At 46.2% G+C, this 24,904-nt stretch overlaps 1 protein-coding gene across 1 annotated transcript; it reads left to right on the top strand.

Moving 5' to 3' along the window:
• The first annotated feature begins 1,419 nt into the window (after window positions 1-1,419).
• On the top strand, window positions 1,420-22,017 carry LOC143289189 (uncharacterized). The gene is made up of 6 exons (XM_076598122.1): window positions 1,420-2,937; window positions 4,919-4,955; window positions 7,202-7,276; window positions 8,794-8,871; window positions 9,740-9,962; window positions 17,921-22,017. The coding sequence occupies exons 1-6, from the start codon at window positions 2,221-2,223 to the stop codon at window positions 18,087-18,089; spliced, it is 1,299 nt and encodes a 432-aa protein (XP_076454237.1). The 5' UTR covers window positions 1,420-2,220; the 3' UTR covers window positions 18,090-22,017.
• The last annotated feature ends 2,887 nt before the right edge of the window (window positions 22,018-24,904 follow it).

The raw sequence follows: 24,904 nt of genomic DNA, 5'->3' as shown, positions 1-24,904 counted from the left end.
ACCAGCCACAGTACGCCACTGGATGTTGTAATTTCGATGTACGCCACTTTTGCTATGCAAAGTGTTTTGTCAGTGTTTTGGTGCGCGGTGGTGCAAGATCAGGCTTTCGCTGTTTTCGGAAGTTGGATTTCATATTTTGTTTATGAAACTAAATATCCCTTTTTTGTTTGTTTTTCAGTTCTTCGCCGCTTCAACTTACCTGCCATATTATTGGGCTGCACGTTCATCAGTAAAAGAAACAGATCTGACCCAAATTTCTCGTGTAGTGTGCGTGGTTGCTCGTGACATTTTCTGCATGACCATTTTGCCCGTGGGGACTTTTGGGACTTGAGGCAGAAAATCAGAGGGGGGGGGGGGGGGGGGCTATAAATGGCCCAGAGGATATAAACTGGGCTAGGCCAAACTAACAGGGGGGGGGGGGGGGTATTCTAGGCCAAGCCTATAACATCGGGTTTATGCGTAAATCAGCAATTTTTCATCTTCTTCTTCTTTTGGATTTTTTTTTTTTTTTAATTAAGCAGATGTGATGGAACGTGTACAAACCCGCCCCCACGCTTTGACACTTCCTTGAAACTGAAACTGGAGCTAGTAAGAGAAATTGAAAGTGAAAGTGAAGCTACAGGTCGAAACTGAGAGTGAAACGAAAGCTACGGATCAGCCACGGTATCGCTGAGGTCGTCTTGTGTTTTCAGCAGGGACGTTGGAGGGGTTAGGCTAGTGGGGGTTGGGGTGGAAGTGATAAAGGTTGTGTATGTGTGTGTGTGTGTGTGTGTGCGCGCGCGCGCGATTGCATGTCGTTCTTGTGTGTGTGTGTGTGTGATTGCATGTTCGTGTGTTTAAGCGTGTGTCTCAGTGTGTGCGCGCGAACGCACGCGTGCGTGTATGCACGTGTGTATGCTTGTGGTGTGTGTGTGTGTGTGTTTGACATTTGTGTCTGACTGACATGTATGTACATTTTGCCGTTCACTGTGTCACCACTTTGAAATGATATGAAGCATAGAATATAATGTAAGGTGAGTTTCTTCGTCGTCGTCGTCGTCAGCTTCTCAGTCATATCACCATCAGCATCATTACTGCCATCATCATCCACGTCACGTGACAATGCTATCCAACACAGCTAACTCCAAGGTCAAGGCGGACCATGAAGCCTTGTTACACTGACTTGTGACACATAAAGGAAGTGCGGGCTGACGTTTATTGGACAGATGACAGTGAGAGAGAGAGAGAGGGGTGTGGGGGGTAGGGAGGAAGACAGACAGAGACAGAAAGAGAGGCAGTGAAAGAGGCAGAGAGAAAGAGATGCAAAGAGAACACTACACTCACACATTAAAAAAAAAAAATATATATATATATAAGAGAGAGGGAGACAGACAGAGATAAAGAAACAGTGTCAACGAAACTGACATTCTCAACAACAACAAATCAGTGGTCTAGGAATCTTAGTCGACCAGCATAAAAACAATCCCCAATAAATAAATAAAAATTAAAAAAAAAAAAAAAAAGACACACAAATCGGTGTACTTGCACCAAAACAAACGAGAAATTTCCTGTAAGCCATTGTCGAGCTGAATCCGAAAACGAAACGAAAGGAAGTGGGCCCAATCACAACCAGCGAGTCGGGCTCGGCCAGAGGATACAAATAGCAACCAGCACATTGCACGTCTCGCACTCTCCATTTGCCTTCCGTGACCATGCTTCGGTTTTTCCTCTGACCTCAGTCAGCCCTTACTGCGGGGAAGCGAGGCTGCTTGGTTTTCTCAGAACATGGCCTCACAGCAAGCAAGGAAGCATTTCGTGTCGTGATAGCAAACTGATCCATTCGCCAGTGTTGCCACAACTGACACAGCCATCGTTCGTCGGTCAGTGCTGCCACAACTGACACAACCATCGTTCGTCAGTGTTGCCACAACTGACACAACCATCGTTCGTCAGTGTTGCCACAACTGACACATCCATCGTTCGTCAGTGTTGCCACAACTGACACATCCATCGTTCGTCGGTCAGTGCTGCCACAACTGACACATCCATCGTTCGTCAGTGTTGCCACAACTGACACATCCATCGTTCGGCGTTCAGTGTTGCCACAACTGACACATCCATCGTTCGTCAGTGTTGCCACAACTGACACAACCATCGTTTGTCAGTGTTGCCACAACTGACACAACCATCGTTCGGCGTTCAGTACTGCCACAACTGACACGTGACAGTTATCGGCCAGCCATGATGGAAGGACGCGACACGCTCTTCGCGGAGGGCACCCTGTCCATGAATCCAGATCCAGCGTGGCAGCAGCAGCTGGTCAGACCCGACCGGCCCCCCCGGCCCCCGCCCAGGGACAGAGCCCACAGAGCTCTGGCTGCAGAGATGCACTCAGCAGGCAGCGCCACCACCTCAATCTACGACCAGCCACAGTACGCCACGCCCTCCTCCTCCTCCGCCACCCCCTCATCCTCCTCTTCCGCTGCCTTACTGCGGGAAGATGGTCACCACCGACAAACACCGCTGCCGCAGCAAGACCGTGACGATGACGAGACCAAGAAGCTGGAAAGGTCCACCCGACGGCTGAGGAAGATCTTCCACCTGTTGGTGACCTTGTGCATCATCGTTGTCCTCGTCTACCTGGGCGTCATCGCCGTGCTGTTGAACAGGCTGCGCTTAATGGACTCTGTCCCCCTCTTCTCCTCCTCGGCCTCAACCCCCGCCCAACGCTCCGCCTCCCAGGGGGGCAGTCAGCAACGAAGCGGAATTCCCGTTGCAGACCCCGAGCGTGACTGTGTCCACGAGGAGGAGATGCGGAGGTTCCGGGAGATCTGGGACGCCCAGGAGGAGGAAGATGTCATGGACACGGTGAAACGGCTGGGCGAGTTCGTGTACAACTCCGGGAGCAGGCTGTACTGCTTCAAGTCCATGAAATGGGTGCCGCACATCATGGGCAAGGTGGGTGAGAGGGAATGAGCACCCTGTCTTCTCTTCTGCTTCCACTCTCTCTCCGAGTCTCTTTCCCCCTCCCTCTCTCTCCGACTCTCTCTCTTCTCCCCTCCCTCTCTCCTCACCCCCCCCCCCCCTTCCCTCTTTCCCTCTCCCTTTCTCCCTCTACCTTCCTCTCTCCCTCCCTTTCTCTCCCTTCCTTCCTCACTCCCTCTCTCTTTCTCTCCCTCCTCCCTCTCTTTCCTTCCTCCCTTTCTTTCCCTCGCTCCCTCTCTGTACTGCTTCAAGTCCATTTACTGGGTGCCCCACATCTTGGCCAAGATGGGGAAGGGCAGTGCCCTAATCTCTTCTCTGCGGCTCCCGGGGGCTGGCATGCGTAAGCCAGCTTAGCTGGCTAAGTTTGTTTATCCGTTTTAAGAATGTTCCTAAATCCACGGTAAATTCCATGTATACTTCGGAACATTCTTAATTAACTCTTAGCACTGCAAAGATTGCCACGTGCAACCCCCCGTCTGCTTTGTTTGCTTGCTCTCCCTCTCTCTTTCTCCCTCCTTCTCTCCCTCTCTTATTCTCTCTCTTTCTCAGTCCTTTCCACTCCCCCCCCCTCCTCCCTCTCCCTGAGTCTCCCTCCTTCCCCTTTTTCTCTCTCCCACCCTCTCCTTCCTTCGCCCCCCCCCCACTCTCCCTCACTCTCCTTCCTTCCCCCACTCTCCCTCCCTCCCTCTCTCTCTCTCTCTCTCTGAGAAGAGTATGAGATTTAATCACGTGCGTGCAGTGTGTGCATTGATGTGCCTCAGCTTCCAACGTGCATGTTCATTTTTGTGGTGCGTTGAGAAGTGAACAGCGGGCCCAACTTTGATGAACAGGCCTTCACACTGATGACACTCACAGTGTGGGCACATTTTCATGTCGCGGCACGTATCATGCTTGTTGACAGCATGATTTCTACAGACCTCAGTGTTGACAGCATGATTTCTACAGACCTCAGTGTTGACAGCATGATTTCTACAGACCTCAATGTTGACAGCATGATTTATACAGGTCTTAATCTCTGCATGACCTCAACATCTGCATGATTAATACAGATCTGCACAGGCCTCAGTGTCTGCATGATTGACACAGATCTACACAGGCCTCAGTGTATGCATGATTGACACAGATCTACACAGGCCTCAGTGTCTGCATGATTGACACAGATCTACACAGACCTCAGTGTATGCATGATTGACACAGATCTACACAGACCTCAGTGTCTGCATGATTGACACAGATCTACATAGACCTCATTGTCTGCATTATTAATACAGATCTACACAGGCCTCAGTGTCTTCATGATTGACACAGATCTACACAGACCTCGATGTCTGCATGATTGACACAGATCTACACAGACCTCAATGTCTGCATGATTGACACAGATCTACACAGACCTCAACGTCTGCATGATTAATACAGATCTACACAGACTTCAACGTCTGCATGGTTAATACAGATCTACATAGACCTCAGTGTCTGCATGATTAACCCAGATCTACACAGACCTCAATGTCTGCATGATTAATCCAGATCTCAACGTTGATAGGATACGTTGTACAGATCTCCGCGTTGATTACATCTTCTATCAGTACACCATACAATAAAACGGAATAGAATGCAATACCATACAAAGGAATACAATGTCGATATGATATAACGCAGTACAGTACCATGCAATGCAATGCAACACAGCGCAATGCAGTGCAGTGCAATACAGAACAAGAACACAGTGTAATGCAATACTAAACCATACGACACGACACAGTTTGATACGATATGATACATAGTGCAATAAAGAATGGTACGCCGTACATCTCAGTAATGTGCAGCATGCTACAGGGGATCAACCCGCTATTGCCGCAACCCGCTATTACAACAACGGGCCGCGGCAATAGCGGGTTGTAGCCTGCTACAGTACATGTATCTCAACATGCCCCTTGTTTTATGATTTCAGATGAATTCAAGAGTGCAGTATTCAATTTCCGTCATTGGTAAGTGGTGTGTGTGAGTGTGTGTGTGTGTGTGTGTGTGTTCTTCAGTTTAATATCTAACCACATACACTAAATTTAGAACGAAAAGAAAAATAAATAATAATAAAGATTTTTTTTTAATGTACAAAGGAGCGAGAATCTGGAACAAAATTAACTGTAAAACTTACTTCAATCAAATGTTAAACTGGACTACAAGTACAAGGCAAACTTTCAGAAATTTGAGCAGCAGTACAAAATCATCAACAAATCTTTCAACGATTTTTCCAAAAATCTTGGTAGAAAGGGCTTTATAAGGCATCACATTAAAAAAAAAAAAAAAAAAAAAAAAAAAAAAAAAAGAACATGCGTATTTTAGAGTAGATCTCCACATTAGCATATGACGTTTTTACTCCATTTAGTTTTGAAAGCATATAGTTTTGTCCTGTAATCCAAAGAGATTATCTGCTTTAATTTTGATATACTGTAGTGAGGGCAAACTGGAAAACTTTTTGAACTTCACATATACTTTGGGGGCACTTTCTTGAAGTGTAAACAAACTGCTTTTCTAAACCTCTGTTCTTTTCCCTTGATTCTTTCTCCAATAGAATATAGATAGCGGTGTGTGTGTGTGTGTGTGTAAGAGACAAGATGTGTGCAAGAGATTTCTGACCACGTCAGTGTGTTTGTCATTGTTTGTGTGTAAGCAAACGGGTGGTTGTCAGTTTTGATAAGCTTGCATGTGAATGGCAGCTCAATGCTGAATTCTACCCCACGAGTGGGCACCACTTTAGAATCCTGGTTTGAGTGTGCGTGCCAGCAGTGTGGGCTGATCACATTTTTCTTCATTGCTCCCAGTGTGTTACGTCACCTGTGTGGGGCTAAGAACTCACTACATATGGGCGTTGGGCAGTAACAAGGAAAGGAGTACAGCATATGCACACCAGTCTAACAGGGAAAGAAGTACAGCATATGCACACCAATCTAACAGGGGAAAGGAGTACAGCATATGCGCACCAATCTAACAGGGGAAAGGAGTACAGCATATGCGCACCAGTCTAACAGGGAAAGAAGTACAGCATATGCACACCAGTCTAACAGGGAAAGAAGTACAGATTATGCACACCAGTCTAACAGGGAAAGGAGTACAGCATATGCACACCATTCTAACAGGGCAAGGAGTACAGCGTATGCACACCAGTCTAACAGGGCAAGGAGTACAGCATATGCACACCAGTCTAACAGGGAAAGAAGTACAGCATATGCACACCAATCTAACAGGGGAAAGGAGTACAGCATATGCGCACCAATCTAACAGGGGAAAGGAGTACAGCATATGCGCACCAGTCTAACAGGGAAAGAAGTACAGCATATGCACACCAGTCTAACAGGGAAAGAAGTACAGATTATGCACACCAATCTAACAGGGCAAGGAGTACAGCATATGCACACCAGTCTAACAGGGAAATGAGTACAGCATATGCACACCAATCTAACAGGGAAATGAGTACAGCATATGCACACCAATCTAACAGGGCAAGGAGTACAGCATATGCGCACCAATCTAACAGGGGAAAGGAGTACAGCATATGCACACCAATCTAACAGGGCAAGGAGTACAGCATATGCACACCAATCTAACAGGGAAAGGAGTACAGCATATGCACACCAATCTAACAAGGAAAGGAGTACAGCATATGCACACCAATCTAACAGGGCAAGACGTACAGCATATGCACACCATTCTAACAGGGCAAGGAGTACAGCGTATGCACACCAGTCTAACAGGGCAAGGAGTACAGCATATGCACACCAGTCTCTCATGCTTTCCCCATACGCTTTTAACACCATTTTCGTGTGTGATATGTGGACGCACCCCCTCCCACCTCTTTCTCTTGATTCCTGTAATTTGTGTGTTTATGATAAGCTTCCTGTTTATCAGTTTTCACCCCTCTGAATCAAGAATTGCGTATGAGTGAATATGACTGGTGTGAAAGCGCTTTGGTTTTTGTCTCTCTGCACAAGATTCAGTGCTACAATTATGAATACTATGATTATGATTGTTTTTATGATGATTGTGATGACAATGATTTATCACTGTCATCATCATCATAGTATGATGATAATGATGTTGTTGTCTTGTTTGGGTTACTGCTACTTCTGCTACTACTACAACTATTACTACTACTACTACTGATGCTGCAGCTGCTGCTACTAGAGCCCAAAGTGAAGTGAGTGGTGCAGCACGGTGTGTATGTGTGTTCCCACAGAAAGTGAACAAGAACGCATCAACAATGTGATCGGCAACAACACTGCTGCCAACGCCTCTCACAACCAGTGCACCGGTAGGACTCTGCTGCTTCTGTCTGTTGTCTGTCTGTCTGTCTGTTGTCTGTCTGTCTGTTGTCTCTCTGTCTGTTGTCTGCCTGTTAAGCACATCTGTTTTGCCAGGGTCGCAGTCAGTGGTAACGCGCCCGCAGCTTAGGAAGCGAAATAGTCTGATCCAGCACAGGATCGAATCCCACACAACTCGGCTTGCAGTGTTTTCTCCCCTTCCTCAGGACCTTGAGCTGTGGTCTGGGCGCTAGTCGTTTGGATGAGACGCGGATAGATAAACCGACGGAGGTCCTCATGTATAGCATGTGCACGTAAAAGAAAGAACCCATGACAGCTAAAGGGTCGTCCCTGGCAAGATTTTGTAGAAAAATCCACTTCAGTAGGAAAACAAAAATTGATACACTTCCAGGCAGAGAAAAAAAAAAGAAAAACAAATGAATTATTGGTGGTGCGATGCATTCTCCCTGGAGAGAGCAACCCGAATTTCACACAAGAATCTGTTGTGACAAAACAGTAATATGGTACAAAACCATACATAGATACGACCATTCAAAAAAATAAGGTTTACTGGCGCCGTGTATGTTCCGCTCTCTTTCCTGGTTTTCGTTATGTTCAGTTTTATTTTCTGCTCCATGGGAGTTGCCGGCACCTCACAAACACTGAATGAAATACAAACTGATTTCCCGGTTTGTTTGGGTTTTTTTTTTTGTTGTTGTTGTTGTGTTTTTTTTAATGAATATCAAAGAATAAATACTATTGTTTGTGTCATAATGGGTGCTAAAAATGTTTGGGTCATAATGGATACTATAAAATAGATATAGTTTGTGTCGTAATCAGAGCTACAGAATAGGCATCGTTTGCTTCAAAATGGATTGCTAGACTACTGTTGTTTTGTCATCATGAGTGCTAGAGACTTGATATCATTTGCTTCCTGATGGGTGCTAGAAAACAAATATTGATAGTGCCGGAACGAGTGCTAGCAAACAGATACTGTTGTTTGTCTTGTAATGGTTGCTGGAGAATAGGCATTGGTGTTTGTACTGAAGAAAAGGGAATTAGGATTAAGAATCATTCTGTGCACTGAAGACATTTTACATACAGAATCATTCTGTGTGCTAAAGGGGTAGTATTTGACAACATAACCATTGAATTTCAGGGACAGTATTTTACAGACAGAATCATTCTGTGTGCTGAAGGGATAGTATTTAACAGCATAACCATTGTATTTCAGGGACAGTATTTTACAGACAGAATCATTGCATTGCAGGGACAGTATTTGACAGACAGAATCATCGCAGGGGACAGAATCATTGCAAGGACAGTATTTTACAAAGTCATTGCATGGACAGTATTTTAGACGGAATCATTGTTGGGACAGTATTTTACAGAATCACTGCAGGGACAGTTTTTCTACAGACATAATCATTGCAGGGACAGTATTTTACAGACACAATCATCGCAGGGACAGTATTTTACATAGAATCATTGCAGGGACAGTGTTTTACAGAGTTGTTCTGTGTTGCAGACAAAAGGGGACCAAGCCAGGAGGAGCCAGCAGACCATACCAACTCTGTCTTTGCTCATTTCTTTCTCGACGACCAAAGTGAGCCCATCTCTTTTTGGCCCCTCTCTCTGTTTCCTGTGTGTGTGTGTGGGGGGGGGGGGGGGTCTGTGTGGGAGGGTGGGGTGTGGTGTGGGGGTGATGTGAGAGTGTGGTGTGATGTATGGGTATGCAATTGTCTGTGGGTCTGTGAATGTGTGGGTGGGTGTGGGTGTCTGTGTCTGCATGTGTTTGTGTGGGTGTCAGTGTGCTGATGTCAGTATAAAACATGTGTACAAAATCACATCTGTTCATCAGCATGATAAAAGCCACTGTGACCTTGTGTCATGGCCAGGTCACAGTGTATTGTTGTGCCATGTGCATTGGGTTGGATTTGTTGTTGTCTTGTTCCAACGATTGTATTATCGTCAGCATCATAGTCACTATTACCATCATTATTTGTTATTGTTTCCATCACCATCTCATCACTATCATGTTTTTTGTTGTTGTCGTTGTCATCATCATCATCATCATTATTTTTGTTATTGTTGTCACTATTGTTTACATTATTAATGTCATTGTGTGGTGCTGTCTGTATTTGTTTATCATATATCATCATTCTGTGCCAAACTAAAAACACAGGAAGCGATTGATGAGTGCCTAGTTAAGGCAGCTGTCAGTCGGCTCTTCTCAGCCAATTGTGCAAATGGGTCTATGTTTGTTAAGCACTAAGTTCTGGGGTGGGTTGCATGAGCAGTAGTAGTCGTAGTACCATCATTATTATTATTAACATTTTTTATTCAAATTATTACTATTAGTATTATGTTATCAGTATTATCAGTATTGATTAAAAAAAACTCACATTTTGAACCACTGCCCACCACCCCATCCCACCCCACCCCCTCCCTCAACCCCACCACCCTGTGACCAGGACCGTACGTGACATCGGAGAGGGTCAGCACGTTGCGGTGGTCCCAGGAGGGGCAGAAGTCCTCCTCCCGGAGTGGTGTGAACGTGGTCAGCAGCACGGGGCTGGTCACCATCCGCACGTCGGGTTTCTACTTCCTCTATACGCACCTCGTCTTCAGGGACAGGGACAGCAAGAGCAAGAGCAAGGATCCACAGCTACTGCACCATGTCGTCCGGACACGGAAGTAGGTGTTGTGTTGTCGCGCGCTGTGCTGAATGCACCGCCAGTCCCATCACTTTTTTTTTTTTTTTTTTTTTTTTTTTTTTTGGACAAGTCCCTTCACTTTTTTTTTTTTTTAACTGGTAAGTCCCTTCACTTTTTTAAGTCCCTTCACTTTTTTTGTTAACTGGTAAGTCCCTTCACTTTTTTTGTTAACTGGTAAGTCCCTTCACTTTTTTTAAGTCCCTTCACTTTTTTTAAGTCCCTTCACTTTTTTTTAAGTCCCTTCACTTTTTTAAGTCCCTTCACTTTTTTTTTAACTGGTATGTCCCTTCCCTTTTTTAAGTCCCTTCACTTTTTTTTTTTTTTACTGGTAAGTCCCTTCACCCTTCACTTTTTTTTTTTTTAACAGGTAAGTCCCTTCACTTTTTTTTTTAACAGGTAAGTCCCTTCACTTTTTTTTTTAACAGGTAAGTCCCTTCACTTTTTTTTTTAACAGGTAAGTCCCTTCACTTTTTTAAGTCCCTTCACTTTTTTTTTTTTTAACTGGTAAGTCCCTTCACCCTTCACTTTTTTTTTAACTGGTAAGTCCCTTCACCCTTCACTTTTTTTTTTAAACTGGTAAGTCCCTTCACCCTTCACTTTTTTTTTTAACTGGTAAGTCCCTTCACCCTTCACTTTTTTTTTTTTAAACTGGTAAGTCCCTTCACCCTTCACTTTTTTTTTAACTGGTAAGTCCCTTCACCCTTCACTTTTTTTTTCAAACTGGTAAGTCCCTTCACCCTTCACTTTTTTTTTTTAAACTGGTAAGTCCCTTCACTTTATTTTTAACTGGTAAATCCCTTCACTTTTTTTTGTTTTGGACAAGTCCTTTCACTTAAAAAAAAAAAAAAAATTAATAAGTCCCTTCACTTTTTTTTTTTAACTGACAAATCCCTTCACTTCTTTTTTTTTTTTTTTAATAATAAATCCCACAACCTTTTATTTTATGTTTCTTAACGAGTCCCATCATTTTTTTTTTTTTTTTTTTTTTTTTTTTTGTCCAGGGAGACTATTCTATTACATCTCTCTCCTGTACTTCAAATTTTGCAAATTGAACAGAACAGCCCAGGAGTATGGCTGTCTGTATAGTGGGGGTGAAAACAGTCACCCCCTGACCCCCCTCCACAAAACAGTATGGCTGTCCGTATAGTGGGGGTGAAAACAGTCACCCCCCGCCCCCGCCCTCCACAAAACAGTATGGCTGTCCGTATAGTGGGGGTGAAAACAGTCACCCCCCGCCCCCGCCCTCCACAAAACAGTATGGCTGTCTGTATGGTGGAGGTGAAAACAAACACCTCCCCCCCCTCCACAAAACAGTATGGCTGTCTATATGGTGGGGGTGAAAATAAACACCCTCCCCCCTCCACAAAACAGTATGGCTGTCTATATGGGGGAGTTGAAAACAAACACCCTCCCCCCCTCCACAAAACAGTATGGCTGTCTGTATAGTGGGGGTGAAAACAGTCACCCCCCGCCCCCCCTCCACAAAACAGTATGGCTGTCCATATGGTGGGGTGAAAACAAACACCCGCCCCCCCTCCAGAAAACAGTATGGCTGTCTGTATAGTGGGGGTGAAAACAGTCACCCCCTGCCCCCCCTCCACAAAACAGTATGGCTGTCTATATGGTGGGGTGAAAACAAACACCCGCCCCCCCCTCCACAAAACAGTATGGCTGTCTATATGGTGGGGGTGAAAACAAACACCCTCCCCCCCTCCAGAAAACAGTATGGCTGTCTATATGGGGGAGGGGGGTAAAAACAAACAACCTCCCCCCTTCCAGAAAACAGTATGCCTGTTATATGGTGGGGGTGAAAACAGTCACCCCCCGCCCCCCCTCCACAAAACAGTATGGCTGTCTATATGGTGGGGGTGAAAACAAACACCCTCCCCCCCTCCACAAAACAGTATGGCTGTCTATATGGTGGGGGTGAAAACAAACACCCTCCCCCCTCCACAAAACAGTATGGCTGTCTATATGGGGGAGGGGGGTAAAAACAAACAACCTCCCCCCTTCCAGAAAACAGTATGCCTGTTATATGGTGGGGGTGAAAACAGTCACCCCCCGCCCCCCCCTCCACAAAACAGTATGGCTGTCTATATGGTGGGGTGAAAACAAACACCCGCCCCCCCTCAACAAAACAGTATGGCTGTCTATATGGTGGGGGTGAAAACAAACACCCTCCCCCCCTCCACAAAACAGTATGGCTGTCTATATGGTGGGGGTGAAAATAAACACCCTCACCCACTCCAGAAAACAGTATGGCTGTTATATGGTGGGGGTGAAAACAGTCACCCCCCGCACACCCTCCAGAAAACAGTATGGCTGTCTTTTTGGTGGGGGTGAAAACAAACACCCTCCCCCCCTCCACAAAACAGTATGGCTGTCTATATGGTGGGGGTGAAAACAAACACCCTCCCCCCCTCCAGAAAACAGTATGGCTGTCTATATGGTGGGGGTGAAAACAAACACCCTCCCCCCCTCCACAAAACAGTATGGCTGTCTATATGGTGGGGGTGAAAACAAACACCCTCCCCCCCTCCACAAAACAGTATGGCTGTCTATATGGTGGGGGTGAAAACAAACACCCTCCCCCCCTCCACAAAATAGTATGGCTGTCTATATGGTGGAGGTGAAAACAAACACCCTCCCCCCCTCCACAAAACAGTATGGCTGTCTGTATAGTGGGGGTGAAAACAGTCACCCCCCGCCCCCCCTCCACAAAACAGTATGGCTGTCTGTATGGTGGGGGTGAAAACAAACACCCTCCCCCCCTCCACAAAACAGTATGGCTGTCTATATGGTGGGGGTGAAAACAAACACCCTCCCCCCCTCCACAAAACAGTATGGCTGTCTGTATGGTGGGGGTGAAAACAAACACCCTCCCCCCCTCCACAAAACAGTATGGCTGTCTATATGGTGGGGGTGAAAACAAACACCCTCCCCCCCTCCAGAAAACAGTATGGCTGTCTATATGGGGGAGGGGGGGTAAAACAAACAACCTCCCCCCCTTCCAGAAAACAGTATGCCTGTAATATGGTGGGGGTGAAAACAGTCACCCCCGCCCCCCCTCCACAAAACAGTATGGCTGTCTATATGGTGGGGTGAAAACAAACACCCGCCCCCCCTCCACAAAACAGTATGGCTGTCTATATGGTGGGGGTGAAAACAAACACCCGCACCCCCTCCAGAAAACAGTATGGCTGTCTATATGGTGGGGGTGAAAACAAACACCCGCCCCCCCTCCACAAAACAGTATGGCTGTCTGTATGGTGGGGGTGAAAACAAACACCCCCGCCCCCCTCCACAAAACAGTATGGCTGTCTATATGGTGGGGGTGAAAACAAACACCCTCCCCCCCTCCACAAAACAGTATGGCTGTCTATATGGTGGGGGTGAAAACAGTCACCCCCCGCCCCCCTCCAGAAAACAGTATGGCTGTCTTTTTGGTGGGGGTGAAAAACAAACACCCTCCGCCCTCCACAAAACAGTATGGCTGTCTATATGGTGGGGGTGAAAACAAACACCCTCCCCCCTCCACAAAACAGTATGGCTGTCTGTATGGTGGGGGGTGAAAACAAACACCCTCCCCCCCTCCACAAAACAGTATGGCTGTCTATATGGTGGGGGTGAAAACAAACACCCTCCCCCCTCCACAAAACAGTATGGCTGTCTATATGGTGGGGGTGAAAACAAACACCCTCCCCCCCTCCAGAAAACAGTATGGCTGTCTATATGGGGAGGGGGGTGAAAAACAAACAACCTCCCCCCTTCCAGAAAACAGTATGCCTGTTATATGGTGGGGGTGAAAACAGTCACCCCCCGCCCCCCCTCCACAAAACAGTATGGCTGTCTATATGGTGGGGTGAAAACAAACACCCGCTCCCCCTCCACAAAACAGTATGGCTGTCTATATGGTGGGGGTGAAAACAAACACCCGCCCCCCCTCCACAAAACAGTATGGCTGTCTATATGGTGGGGGTGAAAATAAACACCCTCACCCACTCCAGAAAACAGTATGGCTGTTATATGGTGGGGGTGAAAACAAACACCCTCCCCCCTCCACAAAACAGTATGGCTGTCTATATGGTGGGGGTGAAAACAAACACCCTCCCCCCCTCCACAAAACAGTATGGCTGTCTATATGGTGGAGGTGAAAACAAACACCCTCCCCCCCTCCACAAAACAGTATGGCTGTCTATATGGTGGAGGTGAAAACAAACACCCTCCCCCCCCTCCAGAAAACAGTATGGCTGTTATATGGTGGGGGTGAAAACAGTCACCCCCCGCCCCCCCTCCAGAAAACAGTATGGCTGTCTTTTTGGTGGGGGTAAAAACAAACACCCTCCGCCCTCCACAAAACAGTATGGCTGTCTATATGGTGGGGGTGAAAACAAACACCCTCCCCCCTCCACAAAACAGTATGGCTGTCTGTATGGTGGGGGTGAAAACAAACACCCTCCCCCCCTCCACAAAACAGTATGGCTGTCTATATGGTGGGGGTGAAAACAAACACCCTCCCCCCTCCACAAAACAGTATGGCTGTCTATATGGTGGGGGTGAAAACAAACACCCTCCCCCCCTCCAGAAAACAGTATGGCTGTCTATATGGGGGAGGGGGGGTAAAAACAAACAACCTCCCCCCTTCCAGAAAACAGTATGCCTGTTATATGGTGGGGGTGAAAACAGTCACCCCCCGCCCCCCCTCCACAAAACAGTATGGCTGTCTATATGGTGGGGTGAAAACAAACACCCGCCCCCCCTCCACAAAACAGTATGGCTGTCTATATGGTGGGGGTGAAAACAAACACCCGCCCCCCCTCCACAAAACAGTATGGCTGTCTATATGGTGGGGGTGAAAATAAACACCCTCACCCACTCCAGAAAACAGTATGGCTGTTATATGGTGGGGGTGAAAACAAACACCCTCCCCCCCTCCACAAAACAGTATGGCTGTCTATATGGTGGGGGTGAAAACAAACACCCTCCCCCCTCCACAAAACAGTATGGCTGTCTATATGGTGGGGGTGAAAACAAACACCCTCCCCCCTCCACAAAACAGTATGGCTGTCTATATGGTGGGGGTGAAAACAAACACCCTCCCCCCCTCCACAAAACAGTATGGCTGTCTATATGGTGGAGGTGAAAACAAACACCCTCCCCCCCCCTCCAGAAAACAGTATGGCTGTTATATGGTGGGGGTGAAAACAGTCACCCCCCGCACACCCTCCAGAAAACAGTATGGCTGTCTTTTTGGTGGGGGTAAAAACAAACACCCTCCCCCCTCCACAAAACAGTATGGCTGTCTGTATGGTGGGGGTGAAAAACAAACACCCTCCCCCCTCCACAAAACAGTATGGCTGTTATATGGTGGGGGTGAAAACAGTCACCCCCCGCCCCCCCTCCAGAAAACAGTATGGCTGTCTATATGGTGGGGGTGAAAACAGTCACCCTCCGCCCCCCCTCCACAAAACAGTATGGCTGTCTATATGGTGGGGGTGAAAACAAACACCCTCCCCCCCTCCACAAAACAGTATGGCTGTCTGTATGGTGGGGGTGAAAACAAACACCCTCCCCCCTCCACAAAACAGTATGGCTGTCTATATGGGGGAGGGGGGTAAAAACAAACAACCTCCCCCCTTCCAGAAAACAGTATGCCTGTTATATGCTGGGGGTGAAAACAGTCACCCCCCGCCCCCCCTCCACAAAACAGTATGGCTGTCTATATGGTGGGGTGAAAACAAACACCCTCCCCCCCCTCCAGAAAACAGTATGGCTGTCTATATGGTGGAGGTGAAAACAAACACCCCCCCCCCCCCCTCCAGAAAACAGTATGGCTGTCTGTATGGTGGAGGTGAAAACAAACACCCGCCCCCCCTCCACAAAACAGTATGGCTGTCTATATGGTGGGGGTGAAAACAGTCACCCCCCGCCCCCCCTCCAGAAAACAGTATGGCTGTCTTTTTGGTGGGGGTAAAAACAAACACCCTCCGCCCTCCACAAAACAGTATGGCTGTCTATATGGTGGGGGTGAAAACAAACACCCTCCCCCCTCCACAAAACAGTATGGCTGTCTGTATGGTGGGGGTGAAAACAAACACCCTCCCCCCTCCACAAAACAGTATGGCTGTCTATATGGTGGGGGTGAAAACAAACACCCTCCCCCCCTCCAGAAAACAGTATGGCTGTCTATATGGGGGAGGGGGGGTAAAAACAAACAACCTCCCCCCTTCCAGAAAACAGTATGCCTGTTATATGGTGGGGGTGAAAACAGTCACCCCCCGCCCCCCCTCCACAAAACAGTATGGCTGTCTATATGGTGGGGTGAAAACAAACACCCGCCCCCCCTCCACAAAACAGTATGGCTGTCTATATGGTGGGGGTGAAAACAAACACCCTCCCCCCCTCCACAAAACAGTATGGCTGTCTATATGGTGGGGGTGAAAACAAACACCCTCCCCCCCTCCACAAAACAGTATGGCTGTCTGTATAGTGGGGGTGAAAACAGTCACCCCCCGCCCCCCCTCCACAAAACAGTATGGCTGTCTGTATGGTGGAGGTGAAAACAAACACCCTCCCCCCCTCCACAAAACAGTATGGCTGTCTATATGGTGGGGGTGAAAATAAACACCCTCACCCACTCCAGAAAACAGTATGGCTGTTATATGGTGGGGGTGAAAACAGTCACCCCCCGCACACCCTCCAGAAAACAGTATGGCTGTCTTTTTGGTGGGGGTAAAAACAAACACCCTCCCCCCTCCACAAAACAGTATGGCAGTCTGTATGGTGGGGGTGAAAACAAACACCCTCCCCCCCTCCACAAAACAGTATGGCAGTCTGTATGGTGGGGGTGAAAACAAACACCCTCCCCCCCTCCACAAAACAGTATGGCTGTCTATATGGTGGGGGTGAAAACAAACACCCACCCCCCCTCCACAAAACAGTATGGCTGTCTATATGGTGGGGGTGAAAACAAACACCCTCCCCCCCTCCACAAAACAGTATGGCTGTCTATATGGTGGAGGTGAAAACAAACACCCTCCCCCCTCCACAAAACAGTATGGCAGTCTGTATGGTGGGGGTGAAAACAAACACCCGCCCCCCCTCAACAAAACAGTATGGCTGTCTATATGGTGGGGTGAAAAACAAACACCCACCCCCCCTCCACAAAACAGTATGGCTGTCTATATGGTGGGGGTGAAAACAAACACCCTCCCCCCCTCCAGAAAACAGTATGGCTGTCTATATGGGGGAGGGGGGGTAAAAACAAACAACCTCCCCCCTTCCAGAAAACAGTATGCCTGTTATATGGTGGGTGTGAAAACAGTCACCCCCCGCCCCCCCTCCACAAAACAGTATGGCTGTCTATATGGTGGGGGTAAAAACAAACACCCTCCCCCCCTCCAGAAAACAGTATGGCTGTCTATATAGTGGGGGTAAAAATAAACACCCTCCCCCCTCCAGAAAACAGTATGGCTGTCTGTATGGTAGGGGTAAAAACAGTCGAGCACAAAAAGCTCACTTGTAAAATTAATATGACATGAATAAAAAAAAAAATTTAAAAAAGATATATATTAAGTTGATAAAAAGAAATTGGAAAGAAAAGAAAAGAACTTTCTTTCACAAGTGTGAAAAAAAGAAAGAAAATAAACTACATTTGTCTTCACGAAGGTCATTATAACTTAAGGTACTCACCACACATACAGGTGTGCTGAAGTGTGTGTGTGTTAGTGCATGTGTGCGAGTGTGGGGGCAAGGCAAGGTGTGTGTTTGTGTGTGTGTGTGTGCGCAAGCATGATAATGTGTATGTGCGCATGTGTGTCTATATCTCATCTGTTTCTAGACTCAGCTTGACTATTTGAAATGGTCTTGTAATGGTACACAAACACTTTTTCTTTTTTTTCTTTCTTTTTTTAAAATGATGATGGGCGTTATTTTCAGCGGGATGGACACCTTTCTGCTGGAGTCTGTGCAGGGGGGGACCTCCTTACTGCAGGGGGTCTTTGAGTTGCGGCAAGATGACCAGCTGAGGGTGAAGGCCTCCAAGGACAATCTGGACACCTCAAGGAATAAGATGTCCTACTTTGGCATGTACTTGATCCGAACCTGAATTTCACTTCATCAGAGAATATCCTCTTAATTATGGGCCTAAATTTTAATTTCATCATGGAATGTCCTTACTGAAATCAATAACAACATGAAGAGATTCGCGTAGCTTTCTCCATCCTGGTTCAGGTTTATGATTTTTGTAGACTGATGTCTTTAAATTTCAGAAAAAATGTATGTTTTCAATTTTCGAAATTTATAAAGAAGGCAAATGCCTGTCAAAGAGTATATTTTGCAGCTAAAATATTATTAAGCTGAGTTTCATGGTTAGAACGAATTTTGATGAGTTTACCAATGTATGAGGTGGCCTTATCATCATTACTTTCTTCGGAATATTCCAAGGCGATTTTTTTAGATTGTTTTGTAATTAGATTGTGGTGTGTGTGTGGGGAGGGGGGGGGTAGATGTGCAATGCGGTTTGGCTGACTGAAATGGAGAGGCACGTAAATTTCAGTAATCTGTATATTTGTATATAGCTATTTCCATTTGGTGCCATTTAATCTATCTTTTTATTTTCTATTCATTTTATTCGTTTGTTGTTTTCTTCTTATGTTGGACATGTGCTGCTGCCAAAAAGAAAATCTCTGTACCAAAGTATAGACAATAAGTTTGTGTATTGTGTGTATTGTATTGTGTAATGCTTTGAACACCTGCCTGCTTTTTGAGAATCTAACATTGTTGTCGCTACATGTGTGGTGTTGATACAGTTCATTCAATTATTGTTTTTCATGTTTGTTTTGTTCTTTTATTTGTTGTCCTCCATACCCCAAAAGGAGTGAAAGGAAATTACATCTTGAATCTTGGGTATGCAAAGAGTGGGTATTATTGTATTGTTACTTTTTTTTTGTCACATGATTTCTCTGTGTGAAATTTGGGCTGTTGTCCCCAGGGGGAGCGCGTGCCATTACACTAAAGTGCAACCCCCCCTTTTTTTCCTTTTCTTTTCATGCCTGCACTTTTATTGGTCTTCCTATCAAAGTGGATTTTTCTGCAGAATTTTGCCAGGGACAACCCTTTTGTTACTGTGGGTTCTCTTACATGTACTAAGTGCATGTTACACATGGGACCTTGCGTTTATTGTCTCATCAGAAAAACTAGCATCTAGACCATCACTCAGGGTCTAGTGGAGGGGGAGAAAATACTGGCGGCTGTGCGATTTGAACCAGTGCGCTTAGATTCTCTCACTTCCTAGGTGGATGCGATACCACTCGGTCAATACTCCAACTTCAGCATTTACCTCGTCCATATCCAAACCTGCAGGAGGTGGGAGGACGGAGTGAGGGGGTGCTGGCTGGGGATTGGGGTGGATTGGTAGGGGGCTTTGTAATGCAGATTTTATAGGTGGGGAAAGAGAAGGGGTGGTATGTGTGTGTGTGTGCGTGTTATTTGTTACATTATGTCACAACATATTTCTCTGTGTGAAATTCGGGCCACTGTCCCCAGGGAGAGTGCCACAGTGCCACTTTTTTTCTATGCTTGCAAGTGTATTTGTTTTAAACAAGAGCAAAGAGTGGTAGTTATTTGTATGTTTAACTATCAAAGCGGATATCTCTGCAATATTGTTCAAGGGACAGTCCTTTTGTTGCCATGTTTTTTGTTTTTGATTTTTTTTTTTTTAACAAGGGCTAAGTGCATACTGCATACAGGACCCCAGTTTATCGTCTCACCAGAAAGACTGGTACCCAGACCACAATTCAAGGTCTCGTGGAGGGGGATATAAAATTACCAGTTGGTATATGGGATTCGAACCACTGAACACACGCTTCCTTTACAGGTGGCTTGCCACCTGTCTTGACGTGCCTTCATTTATTGTAATAAATCCAAAAAAATGGATTAAAGGACAAAAGAACCAAAGTAATGATTATCTGAGATGCATGCACTCAAAGACATGTTTGGTAATTTAGTTTGATGATAATCGCATTAAGTCACTTGGTTTCAGATTATTGTCCAATATCTTTTGTTTGATCAAATTTAATCATTACTGATTCATAGATTGCTCTGCACAATTAGGTTGATTTGAAAGTAGCGTGCGTTTGTGTCTGTATGTGGAAGACATAACAGGCATGGGACGCAGAGAGAATGGGAAATAACTACAAAATCAAGAACATCCATCGTTCATCATGGGTATCGAGTTGCCTCCCTTGCAGTGAGTGCTTGTCGGTCTAGAACACAGAGAAAGTGAGTGTGTGCGAGTGTTTACACTCATGCAGCATGTATATATATTTACATTTTATATATGTGAAATCCATATAGTCATGACTGTAGTTGTTCACTTAACATCTGTTCGCGAAAATGCAGAATGATGGTGATAATGATGCAAATGCCTCCGGCAATGAAGTCACTGCGCAGCTATTGTTACAAGAAAAAAAACTTGATCAGCGTTTTTGCTTTTGTTTTTCCTTTTTTTCCTTTATTTGTCAACTTTTGTGAGCAATGTGTGTTTGGGTGTGTTTCGTCTGAAACATCAATTTTCCATCTCTCAGTTGTCAGGATGTGTATGTGTATGATTATGAATAGACTATTATAAAGTGAATAAGATAATGTATCAGGAAGGTGCATAATTTGTATTCATCCACACACACACATGCACAGACAATAACAAAACGAGTCAGTTACTTATTGAAGCATAAAAAAAACTCACTCAACCATTATTGTTATCATTATTATTATTTTAAGTTAACAGTCTTTGTATTACAGGTGCAGGTTCCTTCAAAAATGTTCCCACTCATATATAAAACAAAAACAAAAATCAGCAGACAGGGAGCCTGTTGTGAAAACAGGAGTGGTTGATACTGGCCTATATAGTGTCACTGACAAGATCAACCAATAGTAGAAAAATCACAAGGTCACTGTGGATCCCATCTCGCTGTGGTCTGGGTTGTTTGGCGGCATCATCACAGGTTTCTGATGACACAGCGTTTTCCGTCTAGGCGGTAGATCGATCTGAAACCTTGCATACGGAGGAAGGCGGCAGAATGGTTAAGACGCTCAGCTGCCAATACAGAGAGTCCGTGAGGGTGTGGGTTCGAATCCCGCTCTCGCCCTTTCTCCTAAGTTTGACTGGAAAATCAAACTGAGCGTCTAGTCTTTCGGATGAGACGATAAACCGAGGTCCCGTGTGCAGCACGCACTTGGCGCACTGAAAAAGAACCCATGGCAACGAGAGTGTTGTCCTCTGGCGAAATTACGTAAAATGAAATCCACTTTCATAGGTACACAAATATGTAAGCATGCACTCAAGGCCTGACTAAGCGCGTTGGGTTATGCTGCTGGTTAGGCATCTGCTCAACAGATGTGGTGTAGCGTGTATGGATTTGTCCGAACGCAGTGACGCCTCCTTGAGAAAGTGAAAGAGAAAGAGAAAGCATACTATCCAAGGAAACCGTCTTGCTCACAGCAGCATAAACAGTCTCCAGTTATGTCAGCAAATATTTAATATGTTTTAAGGCATTGCATCTGGTTAGCCACAGAATGGCCGTTTCATGGGAGTTAAGTCTAAGCGTCCTTTGTTGCGAAAAAAAGAAGAAAAGGAAAAAAAAAAAAAAAACAACAACAGGTGCATGACACACAACATTCATGACATCAGTAAGTGATTATATTTAATATCAACTGATACAAAAACACGGTCTTTGTTCTCCTCTGAACATTCAGTCTTGTGTCTCCCACTGCCAGTTAAGGACAGGATAATTATGTCATGGGAGGAGATATCGATGGAAGAAATACGTAAAAGCATTTCTGCTAGGAAGAAACGGCTTCGTTTAGTCGTGGAGGAAGATGGAGGCCATATTGATGCTGGATTTTTTGACATGCTGTTTTGAATTTGAAAACTCGCATAATTTGATATGATAGATATTTTGCAGACTTGTTGATGATAACCTAAGGTTATTGTGTGAAAACTCTCAATAAATTCGGTTTGTCTATCACTGAGAAAATACTTGTCAAAAAGCGGTTCACTTATTTTGGGACTCCCGATATGTGTGTGTGTGTGTGTGTGTGTGTAAATATATATATATATATATATATATATATATATATGTTGAATACCGCGAAATGACGAATTTGTGCGCGCGCGCACACACACACACACACACACACACACACACATGTAACACACACTCACACCCACAACCCCACGTCCCCTCCCAACCCCCCCCCCCCCCCAGCCCCCTCCGCCTCACCCACCCACACGTGCAGGTGTGTGACAGCTGGCCACAAAACCAAATGCAAACAGATGTTGGATGTTGTTTGATGGGGCGTGGTGGGGAGGGGGTTTGGGGGGGGGGGTGTAACTAAGCGCGAGTTGTCAATCGATTTTCCTGTCCTCTCCCTTTTTTGTTTATTTATTATCTTTTTTTCTTCTTCTTTTTTTTCCCCTCTTTTTTTTCCGAGCCCACAGTTGCGTTACCTGATTCTGCATTTTGTAAAGTCGTGAAGTCAGTAACTTGTGAACGGATGTTCATGAGCTGTGGCGTGTGTTTTTGTGTGTGTATGCCTCTGTGTGTGTGTCTGTGTGAGTGTGTGTGTGTGAGAGAGAGAGAGAGAGAAAGAGTATGTCGGTAGGGGTGTGGGTGTGTGTGTTTGTGTGTATGCGTGTGTCTGTGTGTCTGTGTTCATATGTTTGTGTGTGTGTGGCGTGGCGGGGGGTGGGGGATGGGGGGGGCGGTGGTGGGGGGGTGAACTCGGGGGTGATACCATGAAAGTGGTGATGAGTTGTGTGTCAGTGAATCTGTCTGCCTCCTTGACTGTCTCTGTCTGTCTGACCGTGTCTCTGATTGTCTGTAGGACTGTCTCTGTCAGTCTGACTGTCTGTCGTCTATGTCTGACTGTCTGTCCGAGTCTGTTTGTCTGTTTTTGATTGTTTATTTGTCTCTGTCTGTCTCTGATTGTCTGTCTGACTGTCTTTGATTGTCACGGACAGACAGACAATGAGAGACAGACAGACAATCAGAGTTATACAGACAATCAAAGACAGACAATCAGAGACAGACAGACAGACAATCAGAGACAGGCAGACACTCAGAGACAGACGAGGACAGATGGACAATCAGAGACAGACAGTCAGAGACGGACAGACAGACGGTCAAGGAGGCAGACAGATTCAGTCACACAACTCATCACCACTTTCATGGCATCACTCCAGAGTTCACCCGCTTCCCTCCCCGACCCCAACCCGACCCCCCCCCCCCCCCCCCCCCCTTCACACACATGGTAATTCCACAGCACACACTGCTATTGGTGGTGCTTGGGTGCCCTGGGCCTCTGGCCGATTTCAGAGGGTCAGAACTCCCCCCACCCCCCACCCCCCACGCCTCCCTCCCCCCTCCCCACAATCTCCCCTCCCCATCACACACATACACGCATGCACGCACCACACACACACACACACATGCTCTCGCGCGCGCACACACTCGCGCGCGCACACACACACGCACGCACGTAGCACACATACACACACGCGCGCGCGCACGGCCTGCGGCCGCGAAAGTTATGGAGCTCCCACACATGAACTGATGACTGTGAAGGCCACAGGATGGAGAGGGGGCGGGGGTGAGAGGGGGTCAGGGAGTGGGGTGAAGTGCTTCTCTCCCCTCCAATGCCGCCCCCACTCTGTGTCTCTGTCCTTCTGTCTTGTCCATCTGGTTTCTCATACTCTCCTCTGTCTGTCCGTCTGTCTCTCTGTGTGTCTGTCTGTCTGTATAAAAATCACGTCTCTGAATCTCTCTCTGTCTCTGCATGTATGTATGTATGTTTCTCTGTCTCTGTATCTCTCTCTCTCTCTCTATTTTTATACAAAGCTTTCAAAATTCAGAGAAATGGCTACTTCGTGAAAACGCTGTTTGTCAGTATTCTTTTGTTTGTTTGTTTTTTTCTTTTATTGTTCTACACATTGAACTGTAATGCAGGTATATTTTTGTTTGACTGCGCTTATTGATGCTCACAGTGTCGTGATGTATTGTTTGTAAAATAATGTTCACATTCCCCTTCATAAGGGGCCTAGGCCTATACATGAATAAACCATCTTGAATCTTGAATCTTGAATCTCTCTCTCTGTCACTCTCCTTTGTCTGCTGTATGTATATCTCTGTTTCTCAGTGTATCTCTCTCTGTTTATTTGTATCTCTGTCTGTCTCTCCTCCCCCCCCCCCCCCGCCCCCCCACGCCAGTCCCCCCCCCCCTCCCCCTCTCTCAGTCTGTGCCTCTCTTCTTTCTCTTTCTCTCTCTACATCTATCTCTGTTTCTGTCTCTGCCTGCCTCTGTCTCCCTCTGTCTGCCTGTCTAATTCAGAAAGAGCGGTTGGGCAGGCAATCTGAATTAAGAAGCCGCCTCTCCCTGTCCACCGTGGCCTTTGGACAAACTTGGCCTGGGCATTCAAATTCAGGTGGCACGTGTGGGTATCTGTGTTTGTTTGTGTGTGTGTGATAGAGGAGAATGTCGCCGGTTGTAGTGTTGTAACTTGTGACAAACCATTGTTTTCAACACCAGGTGTTTGGTTTTTTTTAGTTTTTGGGTGTGTGTGTGTTGATGCTTTTTTCACGTTTCTAGACCCACACTGTAAACGTTAGCCTCATGCTGAAACATTCCTGAAGAAAAAAAACAAAACAAAAAAACATCGATCAAGAAACTGAATGCTCAAATGATTCACACCTGCCCCCCCCCCCCCCCCCCAAGAGTTATCTTTCTTTATCTGAGGCTCTGTTCCAGAACGAACCGTAAAAACTCCCCAGCTGCTCCAGATTATGTTCACCGGGGTGGACAGAGTGCAGTGCAGAGAAGGGAGTGGGGAGGTGCAGGAGGAGAAGGGGCCAGGTTGGGAGGAGG

The sequence above is a fragment of the Babylonia areolata genome, chromosome 13 (genome assembly GCF_041734735.1).
Source record: "Babylonia areolata isolate BAREFJ2019XMU chromosome 13, ASM4173473v1, whole genome shotgun sequence".
NCBI lineage: Eukaryota > Metazoa > Mollusca > Gastropoda > Neogastropoda > Buccinidae > Babylonia > Babylonia areolata.
This window is presented reverse-complemented; position numbering and strand designations above follow the sequence as displayed.

Bases quoted from the DNA above. Each gene is read 5' to 3' on its own strand.
- LOC143289189 (XM_076598122.1), top strand. From the start codon at position 2,221: ATGATGGAAGGACGCGACACGCTCTTCGCGGAGGGCACCCTGTCCATG. The intron at 7,277-8,793 runs GTAGGACTCTGC...TCTGTGTTGCAG, and splicing joins CTCTCACAACCAGTGCACCG to ACAAAAGGGGACCAAGCCAG. The intron at 9,963-17,920 runs GTAGGTGTTGTG...CGTTATTTTCAG, and splicing joins CATGTCGTCCGGACACGGAA to CGGGATGGACACCTTTCTGC.